This window comes from Callospermophilus lateralis, chromosome 8, assembly GCF_048772815.1.
Source record: "Callospermophilus lateralis isolate mCalLat2 chromosome 8, mCalLat2.hap1, whole genome shotgun sequence".
NCBI lineage: Eukaryota > Metazoa > Chordata > Mammalia > Rodentia > Sciuridae > Callospermophilus > Callospermophilus lateralis.
The window spans coordinates 87,580,532-87,598,948 of record NC_135312.1 but is presented as its reverse complement, the minus strand read 5'-3'; the positions used below and the strand labels follow the sequence as shown (position 1 = coordinate 87,598,948).

The 18,417-nt window shown below is 34.6% G+C and overlaps 1 protein-coding gene across 2 annotated transcripts in view; it reads right to left on the bottom strand.

Annotated features, from left to right (window-relative positions):
- Positions 1-18,417, bottom strand: part of Tbck (TBC1 domain containing kinase) — a 237,430-nt gene that overhangs the window by 207,135 nt on the left and 11,878 nt on the right. For both annotated transcript variants that reach the window (XM_076864170.2, XM_076864169.2), the window contains exon 3: positions 13,578-13,650. In XM_076864170.2, coding sequence (XP_076720285.2) covers positions 13,578-13,650 — 73 coding nt within the window. The remainder of the gene's footprint in view (positions 1-13,577; positions 13,651-18,417) is intronic.

Sequence of the window (18,417 nt, the reverse complement as noted above, 5' to 3'; positions counted from 1 at the left end):
CATAATATGGATTTGAATTACACAAGTATATATATTTGTCAAAATTAATCAAACATTTAAACAGGTTTTGTACCTTAATATAAATTTTATCTAAAAAAAAGCATTGAATTTTAATTAATGATATACATCTGAAATATTTAGATAAAGAGTGCTCATATATGTAAATTACCTTGAAATGCATCAAAATAATAAGGTGATTTAATAAATGGATAGTTCAATATATATGTGATAAAGCATATATATTGATGATAGCAAAAGCTGTCATCAAAATATTAATTATAGCATCTAGGTATATTGCATAAGTTTTTCAACTGTCTATGTGTGAATATTTAATGCTAAAATGCTAGTCAAGAGAGAAATAAATTAGGGTGGTATAAAGACAATTTTAGATAACAAATATCTGTGAGAATCTGTTAGCATATGACAGACTAAAACAAAAATTTAAAGAAAGTTTTTCCAGCTGAAGAAAAATGATTCCAGATGGAAACTTGGATCAAAGAAATAAAGAGTTCAGGAAATGGTAAATACATAATTAAATGCAAAAGAATTTTCCTTCTTATCTCAAGCTATTTAAAGAAATTCTTTAAAGCAAAAATAAATAATGATGAATGGTGAGATTTATAATATAATGTTAAAGTGACATTTTGTATGTAAAATGTATAATACCAAAAAAAGAGGAGGGTAATAGAAGCATACTTTTAAAAGGTTCCTACATTATATGTGAACTAGCATTATATTAACTCATGGAAAACTAAGATAAAATAATAATGCATATTGTAATATCTAACATAATAACTTTTTTAAAAAGCAAAAAACAAATAGCTAATAAGACAGAGAAAAAAATTTAAAAACCCAAAAAACACCCTGAGTTTTGTTAGCCTGACTCCAAATACTTGTTTAAATTTAGTCCTTTTACATTGACAACCTATCACTTTTAAACTCAGTAATTTCTGCTCTTCAAAGATTTCCCAATAGATAGTTATTCCAATCAATACAATCAATAACTATCTCCTCCCCCTCTTTCTCTCGTCTTATATAGAGATATACAATATCGCAAATTAAAATTCAAAGGGTTCCCTTGAAGTCAGTGGGAATCCTAAACACAAATTTCCTTCATGAGTTAGTATTTACTGATGGTATCTCCCTCAAAGAATTGGTTTAAAGAAAGGCAAAACCAAGAGCAAACGAAAAAGTGCTGATAGTTGACCACTGAGGCTATATACATATTTCTTTTTCTTAAAACAGAAAGTTTTCATAGTGAGTCAAGCACTGTGGCACATGCCTATAATCCCAGCAGCCAGGGAGGCTGAAGCAGGAGAATCGTAAATTCAAATCCAGTCTCAGCAACTTAGACTCTAAGCAACTTAGTGAGACTCCATTTCAAAATAAAAAATAAAAAAAGGGCTGGAGTGATTCAGTGGTTAGGCATGCAGGGTTCAATCCCATGTACCAAAAAAAGTTTTCATAGTGAAAATAATTTCCAAACAGATGATGCCTATCATTCTCAGATCATTCTATTTTTAAAAAATAATTTTTCAAAGGTATATAATTTCTTACCTCACTGGTAAAATTATGAAATGCAGATATTATACTTTCTCTTTCCAGAGACTTAAAATAAGTGTATGATTCTTAAAAAGTTAAATACCCATTGCCTTTTTCTTTCCCACAATGACTCAACAGTCAATTTTTTCACTGCTGTGACTAAAGGACCCAACCAGCACAACTGAAGAGGAAGAAAAGTTTATTTAAGGGCTCATGATTTCAGAGGTCTTAGTCCATAGAAGGGCTGCTCCATTCCTCTTGGGCTCAAGAGGAGGCAGAACATAATGGTGGAAGAGCGTGGAGGAAAGAAGCAGCTCACATGAGGATCAGAAAGAAGAGAGAGACTCCACTGGCCAGATACCCAAAGCCATGCCCCAATTCCCACCTCCTCCAATACCCTACCACTTCAATTACCACTCAGCTAATCCCTATCAGTGGATTAAATCACTGTTTGGGTTAAGGCTGTAACCGAATTATTTCTCCTCTGAACCTTCTTGCATTGTCTCACATGTGAGCTTTTGGGGGACACCTCCCATCCAAATCATAACAGACTTCATTCACTTATATCAAAGTATAGAAAAAATATTACCTTCTTATATCAGATAATTGAAAATTGGCTCCTCATAAATAAGGCTCATTACTTTGCATTGTTGGATCACAGTGTTGTAAAACTTTTTAATTACTCCACAGTGTTTAGAAATATAGAGATTTTACATAGGAATTCATATTCTGAACTGTTTTGAAAATATAAAAGATATGGTCACATTCCCCTGACAGTAACAGAAGCTCAGTATTGGCTGCCTCTTTTCAGTGTGGAATATGCTTTCCAATTTAACCAAGCTTTAGTCCAGTGCACTTATTCAAACTACCTTCCTGGTCACATAAGTTTATAATCTTTCTCTACGTACATTCCCCTTTCAAAACTCAGCCTTTTTTTCCTCATTATAGTTCTTACTCTTACTCTGTAAAATATAGTACATCTAACACTTCACAAAAATTTCAATGAAGAAGATATTCTACATAAAAAAAGTACTTCTAATGGAATATACCAAGTCTAGTCAGCATTATATATCAACATATTCACATATTCTCTGTCCATTCTTTTTTGAATATAAACACTGAAGTATTTTTCTCTCCACGTTAAGGACTTTATTTTAATAAAAACAGTTTATTCCTGGTTATTATTCTGGAAAATAGCACACACTAAAGTTTGAATTTAAACCTTATTAAATTTGAATTTTTCCACAACTCACTAGTTTGAATGACTCAGTAAATTTTTTCCTCAATAAATGTAGTAGTTAAACATGCTTTGAATTGTTGAAAGAATTAAAGTAGCTGCCACTTCATCTGTCTTTACAAATTAAAATATAATTAATACTATGAAATTTAGACTTAAGTAAAAGAAGACTTTAGTACTTACCTGTGTAAAGAATGTTAGAGGGGCTGGGGATTAGCTCAGTGATAAAGAACTTACCTAGCATTTACAACTCCCTGGTTTGGATCCCCAGCACCAGCAAAAAGAAGAAAAAGAAAAAGAGGTAGAATTCTAAATATATCAACCCCAAAGACCTGTTACTTAGATAGTCAATCTACTGCTAGTCCAGGTACTACTGTGAATGGATTCTGCAGGTGAAATAAGGTTGCTAATCTGCTAGTCTTGAAAATAACAATATCCTGAATTATTCAAGTGGGCCTAATGTCATCCAGTATAAAAAAGCGAAGCAGGAATTGAAGAGGGTGGTAGAAGCAGAGGCAGGAGAGTTCAGAGATTCAAAATGAGAAGGTTTGGCCTGCTGTTGCTATCCACAAGACTGGAAATGCTGTTGCTTCTAGAAGCAAATGGCTCCTGCAAACAGATAGCAAGGAAATGGCTGTATCAGTTCTTCAACAGTTTACACCAACAACCTGACCATGCCTGGCAATGAATTCTTCCGTATAGTCCCCAGGGGGAATGCAGCCCTATCAACACCTGGATTTCAGTCTTGTTAGAAACACAGAAACCACCCAAGCCCATTAGACTTCTGACATATAGAACTGTGTAATAATAAATATGTGCTGTTTCCTGCTGCTAAAGTTGTGGCAATATGTTACAGCAGCAGTAGAAAATTAATATAAAGGTTGAATAAAAAAATTTTTTTTAAAAATTTGTCTTTACCCAAACCCTAGCTGAACAAGACTAGGGACCATTTATTTATACAGTCTTAAAATATTTAATAAATTGCTGGAAGCAGCTATAAAATCTACTTTAATACTTCCCCCAAAACGAATATTGAGGGTTGGAGATATAGCTCAGTTGGTAGAGTGCTTGCCTCGCATGTACAAGGCCCTGAGTTCAATACCCAGCATCACAAAATAAAATAAACAACAACAACAAATTAATGTGCAGGGGGCTGTGGCAAACACCTGTAATCCCAGTGACTAAGGCAGGAGGATCAAGAATTCAAAGCCAGTCACAGCAAAAGCAAGGCATTAAGGAACTTAGTGAGACCCTGTCTCTAAATAAAATACAAAATAGGGCTGGGGATGTGGCTCAGTGGTTGAGTGCCCCTGAGTTCAATTCCCAGTACTCCTCTCCCCACCCCCCAAAAACTAATGTAATCTTTCCTCAAACTGTATATTCCCAAGAAGTGTGTTTTCCTGACTAGTGTTAGCAAAATCTTAGGAACTGTGCCATTAGAATGTTCTAACTGCTAAGCATATTTTGCAGTTTTGAGGCCTTGAATCATACTATATACCAGCTTGTCTAGTTTGCATAATGTGATTTACATAGAACACCTGCTTCTTTTACAGGCTCTGGAGCATTAGCAATGGCAGTTAGGCATAAAGGAACTACCTATAAGACTCCCCTAGACACCTAGACTCTGGTGAACTTCCATTATAGACAACACTTTGCACATGTAATCACAATTAGTCACAGCAGGAACTAAGACATGGGAGAGGACTTTGGGAAGCTTGTGCCAGCTTCCCTCCATACTTTCTTCCATAAGCATTTCTTTTTTAACCTTTGCTGATTCCATTGTGTATTCTCTTGCAGTAGTACACTGTAACCATGCATATAACGATTTCTGAGTCACACTTCTAAGTGACACTAATGCATCACTACAACTGAGAGTGATGTTGGGGACCTCTAGCATATACAATTCTCACTCCTCCTGCCACAACGACTTATTTATACAAAAAAGAACACCAATTATTACTCATAAGTGTAAATAATTTCCCCTAATTTTTACTAAAATTATGGTAGCTATGCCTGTAAGACAATTCCCAAGATCCCTCCTCCCTGATGCACACACCTTGTATAATTCCAAGAATATGAATATGAGCAATTTTATCAGCATGATGGAGTAATGTTTTATATAGTACCATTGACATTAAGAATGGGGATTATTTGGGTGGGTCTGACCTTCCACTTGAGTCCCTGAAATCTGGTTCAAGGATCAGAGACAAAGGTAAAAAGAGAAATTCAATGCCTGAGTGAGATCTGTGATATGATTCACTGTTCCTGGCTTTGAAGATAGAAAGAGCCATATGACAAAGAATATGGATGGCTCCTAGGCAGTCCCCCAGTAGAGAGTAAAGGAAATAGGAATACAATCTTAGAATTACAAAGAACTGAATTCTGTCAACAATCTGAATGAACTTGGGCAGGGGACAAATCAACAATTTGTAATTATCTATATTATCATCATTTTATTTTTAAAAAAACCTCCAGGAAAATTAAAACCAAATTACCAAGATCACATTTGCATCATACTTTCACCAAAGCTCATTTGCTTTGGAAATTAAATTATGGTATATGATTAAAAGAAATATAATAGGGAAATATTCAAATTGCATAATGAAAGAAAAATATAATTCATTCCTAGTTCATTTACTAATACATTTACTATATTTAAATTTGTATGCTAACATTCCAAGAAACAGAAAAGTGAATGAGTTACAGTGTGTGTATCAAAATGGTTAATTAGGGAAGATAAACCAACCCTTCCTTAATTCTAGAAACACAGGCAAACACTTATAACTTGGAAGAAAGATACCTTACTGCTAGCGAAATACAATGTAACATAAATTTAGAGAAGAAAAATATAATAGATGCTTTGGTTGAGAAGAAGGGAATAAAGGAAGTCAGAAAAATGTATTGACGTATTAGACATTGTGCTTAAAAAAAAAAACAAAAAACCCTCCATCTTCATAGTATATTCCAATACTCTGACAATCAGTATTTTCAACTATATATTGGCAACAATAAAAACTATTTGCACAGTTTAGACACTACACAGAAAGTTAAAGTCAGATCCTTAACCTTATAAAATGCATTTTCTTCAGGGAAAAAAAAAATGGAAAGCCACCAAATGTTTTTGAGCAGAGTACTGTGTGATCCTCAAGAATATTAATATAACAGAGAAAGTAGGTATAACTGGAATATGGAAAGACTAAAATCTGGAAGATCAGAGAGAATGTAATAGTCAAGTTGTTGGTCAGTGAAGACTTACACCAAATAATGCAGAGGCCAACAAACATGTGAGAAACGTTACCAAGATTGACAGTACTTGACAACTAACAAGGTGTAGGATCCAAAAGGAAAACATTATGCAAGATTCCAAGCCTGAGTGAAGAGTACCCTCTTATATTATTTTCCATCTTTAAACAAAACAGGAAAAACTAGGAAGAAAAATATAGATTAGTTATATAAACACCTAATTACATGACTACATAATAATGTCAAATGCATTTTAAACTAGACACTCTGAAGTGAAGGGGAAGTATGAATAAACTTCTATCAGCTTTTAGTTTAAAATAAGGATTTTCTATAGTCAGCACAAATAGGTAGTGGAAACCATCAGATATACCTGTGGTTCATTCTCCAACTCTGAACCAACACATTCCAGAATGTGTCCAAATTCCTTGAAGAATCTCATGCAGTGACTAGGCAATGTTTTAAAAGGGGCAAATAAAACTTATTCATCTGAATAAATCAAATAATATTTTCCATCAAACTAATAAAGAGCTGCAGACATAATCTGCTTTCCATCAAAGTCTCATGGTATTCTGGTAAACTTCAAAACTACATTTCTAAAAATATTACAAACTACATTTTATTACAGAAACATGTCTACATTACATATCCTTCCTTCACTTGCAAATTTAAGGACAAAGTAGAAACTGTACTGCAAGTGCCAAAATTCTCCTGAATATCTATGAGTTACACTTGTCGTTATTATTATAGATTAAGCAAAAGAACATGCTCTGCATACATACTACTAACACAAAAGGGAAATACTTTTCCTCATGACACTTACACTTAAAAGATTTATATCTCCTCATGCTAGCTTTAATAGGAGTAATAAAAGTGCATCTCTTTTGATATTCCCTAGAAAGTCTTCCAGAGAACAGATAAGATCTAAATTTCTCTACTTTTCAGTCTCTTGAATTGGTTTAAAAATAGTAAAGTAGATGCTCAGATAACAAATGATGATTTCAAACAAGTCTTCCAAATAATATTATTTTTCTTGTATCATACAAGGTACAGGAGTTTAATTCCATGTTTCTGTTTCCAAATAATAATTTTGAAAACTGAACTAGTGAGAAATGTTGGCAAGACAAAACTCTAGTATAGGTAACATAAAAGCCACTGGAAAGACAGCAGCTTTCCCCTAAAATAAATTCCACATATTTGAGCCTGAATAGACTTTAAAGAAAATGTTGAGTACTTTTCTCCTTTAAACCAGATTAGTAAAACATGTGTACAAATAACACTGCTCAATAAAAAACTAACTCAATAAGACCCCAAGGTCATAATACAAACTTATAATTCTCAATTTGGATTACATGAATTCTCAAAGTTTGTTTTTATGACCATTAAAACTAAAAAGAAGGAGAATGCTTGATGTTTCTAGTAGAATCTGAAGCTAAGATATAATCTATTAGTAATGCAAATAACTACTATGATAGTATAGTAAAATATTGGTTTAAGATTAAATCTTTCACACAAAAAGTCAGTAAACTGAAACAAGACTCAAGACTCAAGGTTTTAGTTTTCATTCCCCTACTTTCTATCCTGCCAATTTTAACAGTTTAATTTTGTTTTCAAAATATAAATCAAGGAAGCTACATGCCTTGAATGACAGTTATTTGCAAATAATCCCAGAAAACTGGCAGCTTATAGTTTTACAATACAAACAGATGAGTAACAATCATCAATCTCAAATTACAATCCTATCTAAATAGAAGATTTCCTGTTTACTTGTGCATCTGCCTTTCTTACAGCTGCCAGGTACTTTTGGAAGTAAAAAACTAATTTATAAGTCTTAAAAACATCTCACTTTCCATAAACAGGTTACACGCCTGTAATTCCTGCAGCTCTGGAGGATCATGAGTTCAAAGCCAGCTTCAGCAAAGGTGAGGCACTAAGCAACTCAGTGAGACCCTGTCTCTAAATAAAATACAAAATAGGGTTGAGGATGTGGCTCAGTGGTTGAGTTCCCCAAATTTAGTCCCTGATACTACTACTACTATTAATAATAATAATAAATAGTACTTTAGGCCAGGGCGCGATGGTACAGGTTTGTAATCCCAGCGGCTTCAAAGGTAAAACAGGAGGATTGTGAGTTCAAAGCTAGCCTCAGCAAAAAAAGCGAGGCACTAAGCAACTCAGTGAGACCCTATCTCTAAAAAAATACAAAATAGGGCTGGGGATGTGGCTTAGTGGTCAAGTGCCCCTGAGTTCAATCCCCAGTACCAAAAAAAAAAAAAAAAAAAAAAAAAGAATATACGCAAATGTTTAAATACATCTCACTGAAGAAACTTATGAAGACCTGAAAAGGCTGATATATTCTATTTAAAATAAATGAAAATGGGACTGGGGATATAGCTCAGTAGGCAGAGTACCTTCCTTGCATGTACAAGGCCATGTAAATGACATGAAACACAATGTTAATTTTGCATTTAATCTCATTTACATTAGTTTAAATTACAAACACTTCAAAGACTCTTTCTATAACATTTTGTCCTCTAGAAGACAGACCCAAAGGCATTGAAGAAAGATGCCTTCTATTCACTATAGAAACCACTGACATCTCACAGCTAACAGAGGAGATTCATCATCTCTAAAAAGGATGACAAGCACAGGAAGCAAAAGCTTTTTAAAAGATAATGGCTATAATCTCATTGGTAAAGAAATCTTGATTAACAAGTGAAAGTTAAAAACAATAAAAAGAAAAAATAGAAAGAGTAGAAGTAAAGAGATGAAATGGATATTTGTCTTCTGAGTCACCAAGATTCTTTGTTTTGCATCAGTCTTTTAACTTAAATCAAGGAAGAGCATATCTGGGCAGAGAAAGAAATGTGGCAATCAGGAGGAACATTCTGGGAGCTGTGGCTATAGCTCAGTGGCAGAGTACATGTGAGGCACTGGGTTCGATCAATCCTCAGCACCACTGTCCATTTACAAAGTAAAAAAAAAAAGGAAGAAGAAGGAACAGTCTATAGACACTACCATCCTAATATCAAGGTACAGCTCTCATTACAGCTATGGAGGTCTCAGGAACTGCTGGGAGCTCAAAATCATGGTAAGGTCTATTTTCAGGATATAGGACATTTTTCATTGTGTTTCATGATGGCATGGCTATGTCCATGAAGACCCTAGTTCACCTCTAGTACATCTGAATATTCTCTTAATACTCGACCCTCTCTTTAGAGTATAAACTCCTTCCTTTCTTCTGCCCTAAATACCCTAAATATATGCTGAATAATTTAAGAACTTCAACTATTTTTTAAATTAGTGTTAATGCTGTTTTAGCATTTCACTTTTTTGGTGGGGGGTAACAGGGATTGAACTCAAGGGCAATCAACCACTGAGCCACATCCCAGCCCTATTTTGTATCTTATTTAGAGACAAGGTCTCACTGAGTTACTTAGCACCTTGCTTTGCTGAGACTGGCTTTGAACTCAAATCCTCCTGTCTCAGCTTCCCACGCCACTGGGATTACAGGCATGCGCCACCACTTTTTTATTTTTTTTTATTTTTAAGTACTTATATGATCTCTAAGACTTCTATGGTAGGTAGTCAGCTCCCAATATGGACCCTAATGAGCACAGACTCCAGAAGTTCATATTCTTGATTAGCCTCCTCCCACAGCCGTAAGAGTTATTGTCTGGCATGTGCAACCAATAGAATGCTGAGGACATGAAAGTATACAGTTGTGGCTAGATCACAAAGGGCACTGCAGCTTCTCCCTTGCTTTCTTTTCTCTCTTAGATTGCTCACTCTGTGTGAATAGTAAGGTGACCTGTAGAAAGGCACTCAATGGAAGGGAGAATCAAAACCTCATGTCAACAACTGGTACCATTTTATGAATGAACCATGTTAGGAATAGACCACCCATTCCCAGTCAAGCTCAGATGAATGCAGACCTAACTGATGTGTTAACTATAATCTTCTCATGACTTTTATCTCCTAAATTAGAACCATCCAACTAAGTCATTCCTATAATCCCAGCCCAGAGAAACTATATTAGGTAACTAAGGTTTATTGCTGCTATAAACCACTTAGTGTTGAAGAAGTTTATTAATCAATAATAAATTCATATTATATCTTCCATGAACCAAAAAAAAAACCAAAAAATAAAAAGGAAGCCATTGGATCAAGCATCTTCGTTAACATCATATATCTTTATGAGAAATTCAAGACTCAAGCCAAGAAAATAACTCAATAGACTTCTTTTGAACTTGGTATATTCACCTACGTAAATATAGGTGAAATGTATATATCTTATGTGTACATTTTACTGAATTTTGACAAAAATACTCACCATGTATGTAATAGCCAGATCAAAATGTAAAAAAATTTCCATCACTTTGAAAAGGTCCCCTAAGGCCATTTTAAATTAGTTCTCACATTACCCACTTCTCCCAGTCACACTCAAGCACTGATTTTCTATCATCATGGACAAGTATTAATTGTTCTGGTATTCCATATAAATGAAATATATAGCATATGTTTACACACACACACACACACACACACACACACATATATATATTTGTTACACACACACATACACACACACATACACAAACACACACACACACACACCCCTTGGAATGGAACTGTAACTTGGAATGGAATTGAGGGATAAAAAATAGATGTTTCAACACAGAAATTTTACACTCAGATTTGCCATGGGTTTTTCTATTAAGGAATCTACTATTTAATAAAAAATGATGGTTCAAAATGTGGGTATAAGAAAACACAAAAATATATATTTATAAGTGCAATTGATCAATACCATATCAAGATGTAATGCATATTAAAAGGCTGGGAAAACTTCTTCTAGAATGATCCTTAGATCATATATAATTCCTTGTTTTACAAATAACGAAAATGATTAAGAGGTTTGTGCAAGGATGCCTTGCTAGTCAACAGCTTTTTTTTGTTGTTTGTTTTGGTACCACAGATTGAACTCAGGGGCACTTGACCACTGAGCCACATCCCCAGCCCTATTCTGTGTTTTATTTAGAGACAGGATCTCACTGAGTTGCTTAGCAAGCCTTGCTTTTGCTGAGGCTGGCTTTGAACTCTCGATCTTCCTGTCTTAGCCTCTGAAGTTGCTGGAATTACAGGCGTTCACTACCATGTCTGGCTCAACAGCTTTTTCATTACACATGTTGCATAATAAATCTTTATACAAATTTAACCAGTCTCAGTTGAAATATTTTTCATAGATGAAGGCTGAAATTGTTTTGAATTTTAATGATATGATTTATACCTAGAATATCCCTCAAAATCTCCTGTGTCGAAGACTTGGCTCCCAAAGCAGCAATGTCTAGAGGTGGGGCTTTTGGGAAATGATGGGATTATGAAGGCTCTAGTCTCACCAGTGGACAATGCTTGATGGACTGAAAATGTAAATGGATTCTTGGTAGGTGGAACACAGTCAGAGAAAGGGGGTCATTGGGGATCCTTGAGGAATATATCTTATTGCCGGAGTTTCCTCCTCTCTTTGCTTTCCAGTTGCTAAGATCTGAGCAGCTTTCCTCTACCATGCCCTTCTACCATGATGTTCACACTCACCTTAGGCCTAAAGCAATTTAGTCAGACAACCATGGACTAAAACCTCTGAAACCAAGAGCCAAAATAAATATTTCTTCTTCTAACTTGTTCTTTTCAAATATTTTGGTCACAGTGACAAAAAGCTGACTAACACAAGTATCAACTAGCTTCTACAGAGAATTATTTTTAGTAGCAGTGTATCAACTAGCTTTTACAAAGAATTAATTTTAGTAGCAGTGACACAAATTATAGTATAAATCTGAAATAGTGAGCAAAGAATAATACTACGTATTTTTAAAATAATCAAAATTGGTGACATTACACAAAAGATAACTATAAAAAGGTTCACTAAATAAGGTGAAGCTATTTCTAAATATATAGAAAATTCACTTTATTACCTATCATCATACTAGACCTTTCTAAAGAAGAAAGTAAGACTATGATAAACATGGTATCTGTAGTTTTACCCAAGGGCCCCAAAGCCTTTTATTCAGAGGTCAAATCATTTGAAGTACTAAGGAAAGTTCTATTCAATTTATTTGTTTTGTTCCCATAAAATTATCGGCATTTAATAAGATACTCATTTTTGTTCCCTTGAAAAAGATTTCCTTTCATTCAGAATACTGTGGTGATGGAAAAGTGTTAACCAATGAGAATAAAAACATTTTTTAAATTAGGATGGCACAGGATCCCCCTCTTTCCCTATCACTTTATTTCTATGTCCTAACCAAAAATAAGTGTCTTGATTCTCAGTGACCCAATTAGGTGCAGGTTTTTCCCAGCAGGCTTGAGTCCAGACCAGGGCTTTGAATGTTCCCAAGCACTGAAAACAGTATTTTAAGTTGTTGCTCAAAACACTTAAATTAGAGAAACTGGCCTCAGTTTTGAGTAAAAATTCCTTTAACACTCATATGAATTTCATACCCTAATCCCTTGCTGCAGGGGAAAATATCACTTTTGCTAAATCTTAATAAGCTAGAGCACTCAGTTTCCTTAATAAATGCTTGATTCCCCCTGGTATTTAATGCTTCTTTCTTTGGAAACTTAATTGGCCCTACCTTGGGGCAGTATGGGGTATGTTTTTTATAGGCACTCCCCTGCCGGCATGTTTGGAGAAACTCCAGCAGAAGGTTTTGAAGAATAAACAGATAATTACAGTGCCATAAAGTCTAATGGCAAGCATTTTGTAATCAGTCTAATGCAACTTTCTTGATTCATTAAAGATATACTTTGATGATTTTAAGATAATTTCAAAAAAATCTGTAAAACAATTCATTTGACAGTATAATTTGTAATAAAAGTTTAGATCGTGTATTCTTCTTGCCAAAAGATAGAAAATAAATTTATTCAGTTGTTTACATATAAAATTCAAATTGAATCGTTAAATTTTATTTAAGACATGGTTATTATCTTTCTCCTCCTCAACATGACCTTTACTTAACAGAGTTCATTGTATCCCTAAAATTACCAGAATCTTATGAAAATAACTTTAGCCACTAAAATGCTTGGTGCTAGGAAGAATGAAATTTTCAAGCCCAGTTCCGTAGCACACACCTGTAAACCCAGAAACTGATGAGGCCGAGGCAGGAGTATCAAGAGTTCAAAGCCAGCCTCAGCAATAAGAAGGTGATAAGCAACTCAGTGAGATCCTGTCTCTAAATAAAATACAAAATAGGGCTGGGGATGTGGCTCAGTGGTTGGGTGCCCCTGAGTTCATGCTCCAGTATAAAAAAAAATTCACATAAATACACTCTTTTCAGGAATTTTTTAAAGTACGTCAGAGAATGACTTCTTTGCAAAACATGAATACTGGACAACGTTTACATTGAATTTCTATGTAACTTGTGAATTAAATTTCCTAAAGAGAAAATTATGTCTTGATTTTATCATTATATAAGTAGCAGAAGAAATCAAAACTCTGTATTTTCTACTTTTATTTGCCAATTTCCACTTTTCATTTACTTGTCCTGATATTATACAGTACCTCACAGGTTTTCTTTCTCGTAACAAATCTTCGAGACTCCGTTCACAGTGTTCAGCCACCACGACCAGTCTTTCTGAGCAAAACAAAGCAAATACACTTTATATTTGATGAGCACTTAAGTTACTAACATATAATATGAATAACAGAATCTTAAAGCTCTATATTAAATATATTACTAAATATATAGAAAAATAGGATAAATATCTAGTTAAATAAAAAACTTTTTTTTTTTGGTAGCAGAGATTGAGCTCAGGGGCACTCAACCACTGAGCCACACCCCCAACCCTCTTTTGTATTTTATAGGGAGACAGAGTCTTACTGAGTTGCTTAGCACCGCGATGCTGCTGAAGCTGGCTGTGAATTCAGGATTCTCCTAACTCAGCCTACTGAGCTACTGGGATTACAGGCGTGTGCCACATGGCCCCATGTAACAATTCTTTTTCATCTTACTTTTTTTCTCTAGAGTTTCTCTTATATGCTTCATGAAAAACAGAAGGAAAGGTTAAACTTGGGATAAAGGAAATGATCCCTTTGATATAAACTGAAAGACTGCCAAAAAGATACAAAGAAATTTTAAAGGGACAGAGAAATTTGAAAATTAGTTACTGTTTTGACAGTCTGATTCAAACCCAAAGTCTTTGAAATAGAATTCAGAAATTTGAGAAAAGTAGAACTATTCTACAGAGAGAGAAAATAAAATCAACCTGTTTGCAACATCATGAGGCCTGCTGATATTAAATAATATAAAATAATAGTAGACCATTTTATAATGCAATTTTTATTTTCCAGCAGATCAACTGCCTAAGATAGTACAGATCTAATGACCAACCCATATCGTCTTTTACTTTTACTTATCCATTATCCCTAGTGACTAACATCATATCTGACACAGTAGCAGATCAATAATATTTTGTTAAATGAATCTACAAACAAAAGAAAGTACAATTGAGTTTAGAAGTGGTTAGGTATTTTGTAAGGTTATTTCAAAGAGTTTCACTTTAAAAAAATTGGACTGTTATTAAGTTTCTATGCAAAATGGGTTCTAAGCTATGCAAGGAAGAAAGTTAACACAAAGCACAACGAATTATGGTGAAAAGTAGATCTACCATATTATCCAGGTTTCCTACTTTTGGAATACATTCAAAAGAACAGCATACCAAAGGAATGCCTGCACACCCCATGTTTATTGCAATACTATTCACAATAGCTATGATATGGAATCACTTTAGATGCTCATCACCAGATGACTGGATAAAGAAAATCGTGTGTGGTATGGAATCTTATTCAGTCATCTAGAAGAAATCCTATAATTTATAGCAAAATAGATGGAAATGAATTCACTGTGTTAAAGTAATAAGCCCAAATATATTAAGACAACATATACTCTATCATATGTGCAAGCAAAAATGACTGGACCTGAATGTAAAATGGTCATTAGTAGTGGGTGGGAAGGGGGTGTGGAATGGTAGATAAAGGGAAATTGGGTTTGATCAGTCCAACTTTATGCATGTGTAGAAATATCACACTGAATCCCATTAATACATACAATTGATACATGTTAATAAAATATAAAATAATTTGAGCAAAAAAACAATGACATTGAGAAAAGAAGTTACAAAGATACTATAATAACGATAACTACAAACAGAGGTTTGGTGAAGGTGAAAAAGAAGCAAAGGTAGAAAAAAAACAGAAGATGGGAAAGTAGAAGTTGAGAACAGAAGATATGTATGAGATAACTCTCAGTAACTGGTTCAACATATGATCTTTCAAATTGCAATAGAGAGTAAGATAAAGGACAATGTTGTACAGGCAGTGTGACATGGGGTGTGAAGGTAGGGTATTATTTTGGAATCTATCTTGGAAGTTAAAACTAAGGTGTTAGCATTGACAGAACAATCTGAAACACAAAAATTAAAAATACTATGAATGCAAACTATCACTTTCAGATAAAAAATTCAAATTAAACAGGAAAGGAAAGAGAATTAAATAGCAGAAGACAAAGCTAGGGATGGGCTTAGCAGGGGTGTTTAATAGAAATTTAAAGAGAATTAAATTTGAAAGAATGCTTAATGAGAGAAAAGAAAAAGAAAAACAATAAGGAAGCCATGATAAAACTTCAAGCTCTCACTCAATTAAAAAAAAAAAAAAAAAAAAAAAAGCTGAGGGGCTGGGGGTATAGCTCAGTTGGTAGAGTGCTTGTCTCATAAGCACAAGGCCCTGGGTTAAATCCCCAGTGCGCCCCCCTCTCCCCTCCCAAAAAAAGAAGCTAAACTCCAAGCAATTTAGTGTAACTGCAAAGTTCTAAGAGGAACAAAACATCAAAACATATCATAAAACCAAAACAGAAAATGGTATTCCTTTGCTTTTTATTCCTATATTTGCTGGGTTTTTCTATCCCTATCTGGCTCTGTCCTCTTAAGTTTCCTCTGTAGATCATCATTTCTTCCATCTAAAATGAAATACTGCCTATTTCTCTAGCTTTGATTTTGGGTCTTCTAATTGTATTTTCTCCTTCTCTACTCCCAATGCTGAAAGATGGCTAAATTTTACTTCTAGACTCGAACTCTTCTGAATTACAGGCTTTTATAGCCAACTTCTCGCTTAATATAAGTCACCTGAAACTCAAAAGAAGTAAAACTACACTTTAAAGTCTGTCTTCAAGTTTTTTTGGTGCTATTTCAACAAATGATACCATTATACAGCCAGCTGCTCTAGATAGAAACTTAGGAGTAATCTTTCTCAAATTACACAAACAGACATACTATTGCTATCTTCAAAATGTTTTCAGGAATCTATGCAGTTTTTTCCATCTGCCACAGCATGGGTCCAAGTAAGCATCATCTCATTAGTTTACTGCAAAAATCTCTTAACTGTTCTCACATACACCCTTCTTTTCCTTTAATATTTTTTTAGTTGTCAATGGACCTTTAATTAATTAATTTATCTATTTATTTATTCACTTATTTATTTATTTGCAGTGCTGAGAATCAAACCCAGTGCATCATACATATTAGTCAAGCACTCTATCACTGGGCTACAACCCCAACCCTCACATAAACTCTTATTCCAACCCCCAACATATTTTCACACTAAAGTCCAAGTGATAAAATAATTAAAAATCTGAATAAGGAACTCCCAATCTTCTTCTTTTGTTATTTTATACTAGCTCATCAACTTTGAGCCACTCTGATCTTCCTGCCTTTGGATATTTAATTACACATGGGTTTCCACTGCCTGAAATGATCTTACAAATTTTTCATTTAACTCCTATCAAGTAACAAAGTAGTTAAGAGCATAGGATACTTTTTTCTTGGCCTCAAATGCTAATTTTCTATTCATTAACTAATTGACCTGGGAAAAGTTTGCTAACCTAGCTATTCCAGTTTTCTTTTTTGCACAAGGAAGAAAACAATGGGGTCTCCCTCATAGGGTTGTTGCAATGTGGGGAGGAGCTAATGAGATAATGAGGACCTTGGCTAAATGTGACTTCCTACAGACTTTTCTGGTTCCCCAAATCTATTCACTACTTCTACAATGTACTCTATTACACTATTCTTTGGAAGCACTTGTTTCAACTCTAAGGATTTGTATACATTTTATTTAATGTGTTTTCTCTAATCAAATAATACACTTCATATGGCAGGAATATATTGTTCAGTATTAAATTACTAATATTTAGAATGTCACCTAAAACATACAGGCAGAGACTACACATATATTTGTTGAATGAACTAATGGAGCAAAGACAGGATATAGTCTTTAGAAATGATGATAGTCATCAGAGATCTGTCCTGTGTAAAAAATTTCATGCTTACTTTGTAAACTAGATATAATACCTCAGTCACACTTACAACAAAAACATCGGAATTTATTAAAAGGTTCACATTCCATTAATTAACCATTTTGTGTATAAAAGATTTCCACAGTATTTGGAACTTGCTGCAGTCTGGCTGGGCACAATTCAGGAGCCATTTGTCAAAAGAAATGAACTTTATTTTTAGAACACACACACCACACCACACAGCTCCTCAGGAAAAACTCTCAGAGCCCAACTGCCACCACCGGCTTCCCACAAGCCTCTCAACCTCCCTCACTCCTCCTGCTCTTGAGGCGGATTGGCTGGATCACGAGCGCAAAGCCAAAAAAAAGTCCCCCAATGAGCAGCTCTGTGGTCTGAAAGGGCGGGGAAACAGCCCAATGAGCATCACTGCAGAGGAGCCAATCAGTTGGCAGCTAGAAGTTTTCTGGGGCCCACTGTGAGCCAATCATCAGCTGGCAGCTGGAAGTTTGCTGGCAGCTGGAAGTTTGCTGGCAGCTGGAAGTTTGCTGGGGCCTCTTCGGCTATGGCTCTCAACAGGAACTAGATTAAAATTTGTCAGACTTCTTTTGAAAACTCCTTCAAGATATCATAAATCAATGTTTGCCAAAGTTTCAAGATTCTATACAACTATTTTAAGCTTTGTTTTGATAGTTCAGAGCCATAATCCATGGCAGAATATCAGTGTTTCTCCCAGAGGTAATAGAGTGTATACCACAATAATGTTTCCAATATGAGCCAGTTTTTTCAAGAAACGTTAGGGAGACTGTTCTGAAACTCTGGACCACTGTTTGAAAATAACTTCTGTTTGTTATAAAAACAATACAGTTTCACAGAATAAAATATTTGGGAATCATAATGTGCCAAATACAAATCAGCAATGCAGTGGCTTATATAAAAAACAAATGTGATGCTAAGATGAACATATAAAACTGTGAAATAATCCTTTTTTCTAAAAAAGATTTGATGAATATCAAGAAGTGTCACTTCCTAGATCCTCTAGCATACATCTACTTCCAG